Source organism: Crocodylus porosus, unplaced genomic scaffold (genome assembly GCF_001723895.1).
Source record: "Crocodylus porosus isolate Cpor-Errol unplaced genomic scaffold, CroPor_comp1, whole genome shotgun sequence".
Classification (NCBI taxonomy): Eukaryota; Metazoa; Chordata; order Crocodylia; family Crocodylidae; genus Crocodylus; species Crocodylus porosus.
The window spans coordinates 8,934,911-8,946,208 of record NW_017728926.1 but is presented as its reverse complement, the minus strand read 5'-3'; the positions used below and the strand labels follow the sequence as shown (position 1 = coordinate 8,946,208).

The 11,298-nt window shown below is 48.6% G+C and overlaps 1 protein-coding gene across 1 annotated transcript; it reads left to right on the top strand.

Annotated features, from left to right (window-relative positions):
* Positions 1-3: 3 nt before the first annotated feature.
* Positions 4-6,142, top strand: CUNH1orf50 (chromosome unknown C1orf50 homolog; the record flags this gene model as incomplete). The annotated part of the gene is made up of 4 exons (XM_019541716.1): positions 4-81; positions 754-840; positions 3,821-3,952; positions 5,531-6,142. Coding segments are annotated over 4 exons (483 nt in total), but the record flags the coding sequence as incomplete, so codon positions are not given.
* Positions 6,143-11,298: the final 5,156 nt, after the last annotated feature.

Genomic DNA, 11,298 nt, shown 5'->3' with positions numbered 1-11,298 from the left:
CTGCCACTGCTGAGCCCCGCGCGGGCCGGGCGCGCCGCGGACCCCGCTGACCTGGTGGCGCTGGCGCAGCGTGTGCAGCAGGTGCGCCCGGGCGGGCTGTGTTCATTAGGGCCCTAGTGGGGATCCGGCTAATCACTTGTACTGGGTTCATTACTGTTATTATGAATTTGTTATTATTAAGCGCGATCATTGATGGCGGTGAGTGGTAGTCGGTCAGCATAGGCATTGCCTGTGGTCAGGGGTCAGGCCGGGACGCGGTGCTGGGCATTCACATGGATGATAATATCAGTGATTCATTCAGTTATTATTGTCATTATTTACTCCTTGTTTATTGCTATTATTTATTACTGCTGCTGCTATTAATCATAGTCGTTAATCACGTGGGGCGATAGCAGCTCCTGGTGGTGGTTGCTCCTGCGCAGTTACGTAAGGCCGTTTGCTCTTTGCCCCGGCCGGTGGCGCCGAGGAAGGCTCTGCTCCTGCGGCCTCCCCCCGACTCCCTCCCGCAGCCTGGTCGCTGACCCCAGCCTGGTGTCGCACGGCGCCTGGGGAGGGGGCCAGCCAGGCACTGCCTGCAAGCTGTGATGCGCTCCCAGCTACCACAGAGCACGTTGCTGCTCCCGTTCTCCTCCAGGACACAGACTAGTCATAAACATGCAGTTGGGCTTGTCAAACTGTCTCCACAAAGTATAAGGTGCATCGGGACTGGTTTGCCCTGAGCTCGTCTGACTAAGGGTTTCTTCTTTCCAACAGGCAGATGAATTCATCCGAGCTAATGCCTGCAATAAACTGACTGTCATAGCAGAGCAAATCCGGTATTTGCAGGAGCAGGCGCGGAAGGTAAGGAGGAACCTGCCGCGCTCGGCACCTGGAGGCTGCCTGAACAAATAGCTCCAATCTGAGGGATGAAAGAGACCTTAAGGGTCGTCCTGGCCCAACCCTCTGCATGGATTCAGGCTAGAGGCCTACCCAGCCCCCCTTTCAGAGGGCAGAAAGACATGCCACTTGTAGCTGTCCGTTAGCAGTGCAGAGAACAGAAAGCAAAGCCAGCAGGAGCTCCTTCCTGTCTCCAGCACAGAAGTGGTTTCTGCTTTCCAGGAATATTTTGAGTTTGGGGAGCGTGGAGGGAGAGAGCAGGCATCCTGATTCATAAAACACAGCCAGAAGCTCTCAGGATATCTTTGCTCTGGCTCCCCGGTTCTGTTTTTTCCTATGGATTGTGTAGGTCACACCGAGAAGGGGGACGCCACCGCAGCAGAAGTAACAGTTTCACTAGGATGATGGAGCTTGTCTGAGATCTGTGCTCCAGAAACTATTCTGACACATCCGGGGGTTTTGTGGAAGACAGGGAGACCACAGCAGAACAGCAGGATTAGATGCAACCTGGAGGTGTGGGACAGGGGGTGCTTGAAAACAATTTGGGTTGTGCTATCGGATGTGATGGGTGAGGAAGTGTAGCTTGCGGCTGAGCTGGGCTTTGGTTAGACATCAGGAGGAAATGTAGACTAGACGGGGAAGAGAATAGGCACCAACGTAAAGATGATGCTTGAAGCCATGTGAGTAGATAAGAGAAAATAAGGTGCAAAAGAAGGAGAGGCGTGAACTTCAGGAGTAGCCCTGGGGGAGCGGGAGAACAGGATTTGGCACAGGGGCGGGGTGGAAGATGGGTGAATTTCAAATGCCAGGAGAGGACAGCATATTGGAGATGGTCAGACCGACAAGCCTCACACAGTAGATGCGTCACAGAGGTACGTAGTGCCATCCTAGGAGATGGTGATGGCAGTGATGATTGTAGGAGGGCAGGAATTGATCCTTTGGTTAAGGGCCTGTGCCCTTACAAATGCTATAGATTGATTTGTGACTGTGATTCAAGTCTGCAGCCCTGGGGCGAATGTAGTGGGTGGCCGTGTCCCTTCATTTTAGTCTGTTCTGTGTCCTTCCCCTGAATTTAACAGCCCTGAGATTTTTGATCCCTCGGTCTGGATTCTTAACCCTGATGCCCGCTCCGGTTCACGGTAGGTGGTGGTTGCCAGTCTTCTTTGGCTTGTTGCCACAAGTTAAACCCTGCGCCCCCCACCAAGGGTCCCGCTTGACCCCAGCTCCCAGAGGTGTCCGTGACAGTCTGAGCCCTGGGGTGCTGAAATGGAGTCAAGGGGGCCCCAGCCCCTGGCTGCATGGAGCCAAGAGAAGTGGGGACAGGATGCTGCAAGAGGGGCATCCCTTCTAGGACCCAGGTGAACTGTTCCCTGGCCCTGCAAGCCCAGCTGTTTTGTATGGTGGGCGGGGATCCAAAGCCTGAATTTTGGTGCCAGCTCCAGGGCTGAGGAAGGGTTAACCTAGCTCTTGGGGGTGATACTTTATACCTTCTCTCACAGCAGCTGTCCTGCTCTGCTTCATGTGACTAGAGCTTGAGCTGCCCCCAGCCCCACTCTGGCACCTCCCTTTACTGGGTGCTTGGGCTCCCGTGCTACGCACAGCAGCTCCCTGTGCCACTAGGTGAGGGGGGCCACCCTGGTGTTAAGTAATGTGCAGCCATATTTCTTCTGTCAGCACCGAAGAAAGAAGCCTGGGAACTTGAGATCTGGAAACATAAATAGGAACAGAACCGGGATAGATCTCTTGGCTTGGTGCTGTTGCAAGCCCTGGTGTCATGTGAGCCTGGTTATAAACTGACCATGGAGCAGTCTGCTGACTCGAGCAGCACTCTGAGTTTCCCTCTTGTTTGGGGGCTGAGATCCTGGTCTTGGGCAGTTCTCCTGAAGCCCTAGCCTAGCAGATCAGAAATCCTAGCAGGGGGGTTGCATGCAGTCCAGCCACTAGAGCGATCCTTGCCACCAGACAGAGAAGGCACACCTCTGAGTCAGGAGTGTCAGGCCCAGGCAGGAGCAGGAGCTGCTCTGACAGGAGGGTGGGTCCTGCTACTTCTGGCCGTTTGTCTAGCCCTGCTGCTGCTGCACACAGAGGTCAGAAGCCACTAACTAGGTCACTCGCCTGCACTGAGGAAGTCCCAGGCTGAAGACAACCCTGCCCTGCCCTCGGTGTCTGTAGTGAGCCTTTGTGCTCCAGGACTTGTGCAGCTGCTACTGAAGCAGCACCTAGGTGAGCTCATTAGTCCCAAGGCTGGTCCTAGTAATCTGCCTGCTTTCTCAGGAGAAAGGTTGCTAGACGCCTTGAATATTACCATATGTTCTTGCATGCAGCACATGCCCCTTTTTCGAAACTCAGCTGCTGGAATTTGGGGTGTTGTTCATTATAAGGAAGGAAATGCAGTAATAGCAGGTTCTGCCTCTGCTGGGAGCAAGTGAAAGGAGTGCTGTAGGGGTCTTCCAAGCTATTGGTGGTGAACACCTTTCCTTCCAATGCCCCTGCTGAAGCTCCGGCCACAGAAGCTGCTGCTCAGTTAGTACTGCTCATCAGTATTTTCAAGGAAAGGTCTTTTTCTTCATTCTACCTTTCAGAAACAAGGTGTGTGCCGTATTTGGGGGGGTGTGCTATATGCAAGAGAATACAGCATAGCTAAGCAAGCCATTTACATTACATATCTAAGTCTAATAATCATTAGTTGCAGAGCAGGGGACTTGTTGGCATTTGAGCATCACCAAACTAGTTAGCCCACTCTTAGTTGATGTTCCTCAAGAAAGTTCTTTCCTTTCTTTCCAGCGCTTCTACAGCCCGAGGAGGGTGGTGGTGGTGGTTGGATATGTGCTTTATCATTTGAAAGGGACTTCAAGCAGAAAGGAATTATAGTTTTGTTTTTCTTCTCACCTGTGTGGACTCACTGGGGGCAGGAACCTTACAGTTATGTCTGTCTGTGCCTTAGGTCTTGGATGAAGCTAACAGAGATGCTGATCTACACCATGTGGCCTGCAATTTCGTGAAGAAACCAGGAAGCATCTACTACTTGTACCAGCGGGAAAGTGGCCAAAGATGCTTCTCCATAATCTCTCCTAAGGTAGATGATGAATTCTCTTTTTTTTTTTTTTTTTTTTTAAGGAAAAGTGTTAAGAAGTGAAGCCAAGAGCGAGTATGAAGAGTAAGTCAACAAAAAATATTCAAAGTCAAGTTTATCCTTCCTTGGCTCTCTTGCCAAAAGCCATATTGGCCTAAGAAGTGGCACATACTAAAGCTTGCTTTGTGGGTGACTGGAATTGTGTTCTTGACTCAGGAGGTGTGTTGTGAAGTCATCTTTAAAGAAAGTTGAAGTGTTTTTTCTGTTTGATAAGTGTGCAAAAAGATACTTTTCTTGAATGACTTGAGAACTGAGTGGATGGGGTTTTCTAGGAATCCCCCTGAAGGAGTTAATATACATGCTTGCAGAGCCTTCTCTGTCTCCAGCCAGTGTAGAAGGCTCTGCCACTACTGTCTGTTTAGGTCTTGAGACTGATTCACTGACCCCCACAGTTCCACGTTGGTGTGAATATGGGAACCAGGAGTGACCTGTACCCAACCAGGAGTTAAGTATCCAAAATCCCCTCCTTCAGGCAGTCAGCCTTCTGAGAGTGTGGACCGATGGGGGTTGGAATTGTCATTAAATATGATATTGAGGCCTCCTATATCCATGTATCTTCAAATAGGGTTGCCTCCATGCTGTGCTGCACACTCTATCTCCTACCCTAGCAGCAGCTTTCTAGGAGCTCCACAAGGAAGCTAAGGATAGAAAATGTGATGGAGCCAGGCCCCTTTCTGACTGATGTGCTCCCCAGTACCAGGTGGTTGAGGAACATGTCAAAGTCATCAGATTGCTTGTGCCAAAGATCCCAGGTTTGGTTAGGCTTTGCTGAAGCATCCAGTGTCTAATGTGTGTTCTTAAACAAAAGCAGTTTTTAATGGCCAAGTGCAGAAAATAAAGAACAAGCCATACAAACGAGACTCCTACACTATTGTCATTGCACAGAGCTTGCCTTAGAAAGTGTAGTGACCTGCCTGAATCGAAAGCAGCATTCTTCAGTCTCCTGTATAGAGACATCACACCCTCAAGTAACCTGTTAAGTTTGAAATGAGCATGAATTATGCATGAATCCACTGGTTTGCATGACTTGCGGTGCTTGTTGACTGGCTTTTATGGAGGCACCCTGTGGACAGGAGGAAGCAACAGCTGTGATGTATCTTCATTTTTAGTAAGGCTTCTGATGCCATTTCCCACAACCTTCTCATATAAATAAGCTAAAGAATGGTGGTGTAGATAAAAGTACTATAACGTGCATGCATAACTGGTCGGATTATAGAGCTCAGTGCAAATTGTGAGGGGGCAGAGTTCCCTAGGGATCTATCCTGATCGTGAGAGAGGTTGTGGAGTCTCAGTCACTGGACGTTTTAGTTGCAGGTTAGGCAGATATCTTGTCTGGAGTGGTTTAGGCAGGAATCTGGCCCGCCTGACTTCTCAAGGTTTCTTCCAGCACTATATATTCCTGATCATACAGCAGTGTGGTTCTGGTAGATGAGCCTAGGCATAATCTGCCTGTCAAGCTGATCTTCTAGTGAGTATGTGATCGGATCCTGATGTGAATTTATTCCCTTCTGTTTTCTACAGGAGTGGGGGACCAGTTGCCCACATGCTTTTCTTGGTGCCTACAAGCTTCAGCATGACATGTCCTGGACTCCATCTGAGAACATTGAAAGACGAGATGCTGAAATTGGCATCATTGATAAGCTGCTGAGCCAGCAGGCAGCACTGCCTCAGTGTGCAGAGCCCAATTTCCAAGGCCTCATCAAATGAAGCAGGCTGGCAGTAATCGTGGAGGAGATGTGAACAGCTGAAGTTGCTAGCACTGCAAAAAAGAGTTTCAGGAATAGACCAAGAATCAAAAAATGGTGATTCTGCTCATTTCAGCTACTACTAATTCATTTTACCTTGAAAAGTTTGAACACAAAGTTTTGGTTTTTCAGTCCCACCCAAACATCCAGTAATGTGTAGCTTTGGCTTATGGCTATATAGGGCCAAAAAAACCGTACTGTCTTTTTCACTAGGCTCTTTTTTCTGTGATAACATGAAAAGGAAGTGATGTTGCTTCCCTGATGGTCTAGGAGATGCACGAGAGGCAAGAATTTGTGTATGATATCCCTTATTGGGCCGACTGTATGGTTGGGTACAGATATAGATCAATGTTCAGGTATCACAGGGCTGAAAGAGCATACTGTAATACCCAAAAGCTTGCCTATACTTTTATCAAGCATACATGGGATCCTATGACCCCAGCTTAGGATCCTATGACCCCAGCTGACTTCCTGCCCTTTGGGCAGGGGGCTGGACTCGATGATCTCCTGAGGTCCCTTCCAGCCCTAATGTCTATGAAAATCTATGAAGTTGGTTCAAGTAAAAGGTATTGCCCACAAGAACATAGAAAAGAGGTATTCCTTCTCCCTAAAGGAGTCTTCAGATATGTATCAACCAAAAGACTAAAAAGAAAATCTTGTTTCTCAATCACCAGTTTTGTAACTCTGCCGTTTGTATCAGAATTGCACGGCTTAATGTTCACCCTGCCCTTTTCTGCAGCTGCTAAGGACTCTAATTGTGAATCAGTCTCAGTGCAGTGATCTCTTTCACTGACGTTCACTCTATTTCGTGAAAGGAATCGCTCCAGTATCAATCCAAGTAAATCCTTATGTGCTGCCTTTTAGAATATCCTTCTGTTATCAGGTTCCTCTTGGATATAGGGGGAGTAAGAAATAGGATCTACCCAGGGGGTGTGTTGTATGTCTGCCTGTGTGTCAGCTGTGCTGCCACCGGTGAGGAAAGAGGTCCATTCTAGCTAGCTCTGGTTTGCACAGTGTAGTACCATCTAGTACAACGGGGCTTTGAGATCTGTTTAAGGGTACTGTGGGGTGCTGAGCAGTATTAACACTGTTGGGTGTGCAAACATCTATACACCATTTGCAAGAAAAACCCAGAGATTTCAAAGACGAATCTATAGCATTAAAAACACTCTGCCCTGTTGTGGTATTTCTGAGTTCTTTTCAACAGAAGAATGGTTCTTTTATTCTTCCATAGTCCAAAAAAGCAGTGAAAGCTAATACCTAGCATTTTCTAAGGGGTGCCATTGGTGCCTGTGCACAGGTAACAGGGGTTCTTCCGTTTGAGGGCAGGTCCTGGGATCCAACAAACCCCGGTCTCGGGAGTTCTCAGCCACATGGGTTTTGAGTTGCAGGGGAACTGAGGGAGGCTGTGGCCCCCTGCCTCTAGTGCCGTAACATGAGAGAACAGGAAAATACCTGGCACCTGCTCAGCTCCACTGGATACTATTACTCCGTAAGACTCCAACAGTATGAGTTTGTATGAGGCAGAGGTGTACCTACAACGTCATCCCTGCCCTCTGGAACTTGATAGGGAATCACAGTTACTGTAGGGCAGGGTGTCAGACTTGTCTTGGGTTCTGGACCATGGGGGCTCCTTCTAGGCCGGATCTAGCCCAGGGCATGGGGTAGTGGCTACAGCCGTGGCAGCTGCTCGCATGGTGGCAGAGATATAACACTGGTGCCCAGTGTCCTATCAGGGTATGAGAATAAAAGCATTTTCCTACTTCACAGGTGGATGTGAGAACATTAAGGACAGTGAGGTAGGTACTCTGATGCTATGAGAATGGGGACTAGGTAAGTATAATAGCCTGCAGTAGACCAGTGATTCTCAGCCAGACAAAAGTCTTTAGACCAGTGATTGTGGGGTGCCTTGAGATCATGGGGTGCTAGGCAATGTTAGTAGTGATTTGAAACAGGAATCCATAGGATTAAAACTGTTCTGCCCTGTTGTGGGCTTTCTGAGTTCTTTGCAACAGAAGAATTGCTCTAGTGTTTTTCTGTCATCAGAAAACAAGTGAAAGTTCAGAGCTGGCATTTCTGAGGGGTGCCTCGAGTCTAGCAAAGGGTACCTTAAGTCTAGCAGGGCTGAGTACTGCTGCTCTGGACTTAATCGACAGTAGACACTAAACATGTAACTGAAAGCCCCATATGTACGTATTTGGCTGATCTTCCCTACGTGGATCCTCAGCCTATGTATTTCTAGTCTACCCCTTTGCTTTCTCCCTCCTTCCCCGCCCCCTTCCCCTTGTACTCTCAGTGGCAAGAAAAACAGTGGCAGCAGAGCAGCTGGAGGTTTGGTGCTGCTAGGGGGAAATAAGCACCCCTTCTTATTTTTTTGCCACAGAGACTTGTATTTAGTGGCCAGAGAAACCCCCCACGGTTTCTGGCAGGAAAAAATGAGATGACATCACCCTATAACAGGAACTACATTTCCCAGATTGCCCTTTACTGATACGTGCTCTGCTGCTGCTGCTGCATCTTCCCCTGCCAGAGCTGGAGACAAGGGGGAGCGGAGAGAGGGAGGTTGTGGCTCCCGCCCACACTTTTGGCAATGCCCACCCAGCCCTTGCAGGAGAGACAGGAAATTGGCATCTCTGGGATCTCCTTCCTAAGACTGACTGCAAAGTACCAAAAAAAAAGTCCCCATTTTAAAATGAACAGTTATTGGGCTGTTGCTTGTAATTACGGAGTAGAACAAGGCAGTGTCAGCAATCTACTGACATTGCCAGCATGCTCTGCTGACTCCTAGGGAAAGAGGACCCCTCCCGGTCATTTTAGTCTTGGTGAATGTGCAGTGGGGCTGTTTTCTAGAAAAGTGGCCTCCATCTACACTTGCTCCATCTCTGTATTTGAAGGAGGAACATGTTCTAAGCTATGTATATTTGAGGGATCAGGGACCTGCTAATTTCAGCCCTATTTCTGTTGCAAGAGCAGCTTTGCTTTCCCCTGGCCTTATAGTTAATGCAGCACAATGCACTCTCAACACATTCCTGATGCTTCATGTCCGCTGCAGGGTTAGCTTGGAGCTTTTATACCTGCTTTGTGATCGCTAAAGAGGTTCCTGTATACAGGATGTCCTGAGGGTTCTGTTCTTCCCTCTTTATTGCTAGGGTGGCATAAAATGACCTTAAATGATTAGGCCCCTTGTGTTCAAACTGCAACTCTTCCAGTATTAATAACATTGACCAAAAGCCAAGACCTATTCCTATCCTCAGAGGCAGCAAGTATCACTTACTCCCTCCCCCTTTTGCAAACAAGGACACTTGTAACAGTGACAAACACTCAGTTACAGTCCCCTTGCATATCCCTTCAAAGGCTGTAGTGTTGAAACCCCAGAGACACAGTCATAAGCATTAGAAAGCCAGGAAGTGCACAGCTCTGGTAGTATTGCCCAAACAACTTGGTGTCTATAGACATGCCACACACGAGATGTACGGTAGCCCTGTCTGCAGTGATGTTGGGAGAACAGGGTGGCACTTTGCATCATGCCAGAGGTGTCAGGCCCAAAACTCGGGATTATTTTGCAGAAGTGGGGTATTTTGTTTAATGGGGGCAGACTTCAAATTTCCTGACTCTATTGTGTGCAAAGTACTACTTTAAACATTGACATCCTGTTTTCGTAGAGTTGTGGTGAGGGCTCTTCAGCCTCAATATTGTGCGTGGGACGAGGGAGCGTCGCTGGTTTTGAAGTCTCAGTTCAGGGTTTTGAAATCTCATGTTCTGCAACAGTACAGGGATCTGGAGGAACTACTGAGCAGCATAAACTCCACTTCAGTGGAACATTTTGTGACCAGACAATTGCAGCTCCAAAAAATCTATGAAAAACAGGAGCAGAAAAACATGGCTGGAAAGGCCCTTAGGAGGTCATGTAATCCAGCTCCCTGTTCAAGGTGCGGTCACCTTTTTGTGAGCCATCCCAAATGTTTGTCTGATTTGCCCTTAAAATCTTACAGTGCTGGCAGTTCTCCAAACTCTCTGAGCAATGTGTTTCAGTATTCAACCCCTGTCATAGGTAGGGGAAGTTCTTTGTAAAATCTAACCTTATTGCCCCTTGTTGCATTTTTAGCTCATTACTACTTGTCCTGTCCCCCTGCCCTGAACACAGACAGCAATTGACTGCCATCCTCTGTAACAATTCTTTCTATATTTGAAGGTTATTATCAAATGCCCTCTCTGTCTTATCTTTTTCAAAGTAAATAATCCCAATTCTTCCAGTCTTTTTTCAGATGTCATGTTTGCTAGACCTCTGATCATTTTATTGGTTTTCTATGGTCTCTGTCCAATTTGTTCAATTAGTTCTTGAAGGGCAGTGCCCCAAACTGGAGGAAGTACTACAGGTGAGGCCTCCTCTGCACTGAATAGGGTGGAAGAAGCATTTCCTGTGACTTGAGTCTCACAATCGTATTAATGCACGGAAAATGCCGCTAGCTTTTTGTGCAATGATATTGCAATGTTGAGTCACTTGCTTGTCATCTGCTATAGCTTCCAGGTCCTTTTCACAATACTGCAGACTAACCAGTAATTCCTCATTTAATATTCGTGAATTTGACTTTTTTTATTAAGTGTAGCACTGTGTGTGTGTAAGGGTATTGGCCTTGTAAAAGGTTTGTCTGAAAATAACTATGTTGTTCAGAGAAAACCGAGTGGGCAGTTGGGTTAGGAGCAAGGCTCCAGGCTGCTGCCCACTGGGGTTAGTTCTCAGTTAATATCCATCTCCTTTAGTTTATTTATTAATACATGTAACTTGATCCTGAAAGCTGACTATGGTTCCTCAATTGAACGGCAGACAACACATTTTGCACTTGACCTTACTGAATTTCATCCTGTTTATTTCAGATGATTTCCCCCAATTTATCAGGGGATCCTACTCCTTTCTTTTAAACCGGTGGCTCAACCTTTTTTTAGTATAATATGAAGGGCCCCTCCCCCAAATATTCTGGAGTGAAGTGACACCCTGGTTGAGAACCACTCAACCTAGAATGGAGCTCCGTGGCTCCCAGCCAGCGGCGAGGACATGGGCAGATAAGTGCAGGCTCGTTCCTTGCCTGGCTGTGCCCCTACCCCCACTTCCTAGCCCCTCAGCAGGGATTTTTTCTTAGTAGTTTTTTAAAATGCATGCTGCTCCGTGGGCAACATTTATGGAGACGGCCTTGAGTCTAGACAGGTTGAGCACCCCTGACGTGAGGGCCCGATCCCACCCTGCGCTCCCGGTTTGGGGCTGCAGGGTCTCACCCGGTCCCTGCGCACTGGGAGTGGGGCCTGGGCCCTCTGCCCGTGCTGAGAGCGGGGTGGGGCCAGACGCGGCCTAGGGCAGCCGGCCCCGAGCACCGTCCGGTTGCCCTCGAGCGCTGGGAAACCAGACACCTTGGCGCTGGAGAAGGGAGAAGAGCAGGGGCGCAGCGGGTCGGACTTCGTACCGCTGCCGGACGAGACACCCAGCCTGCCCTCCCGGCGGGGCCTGAGGACGCGCTCGCCCCACGCGTGCCCGCGCACGACAGACGGAAG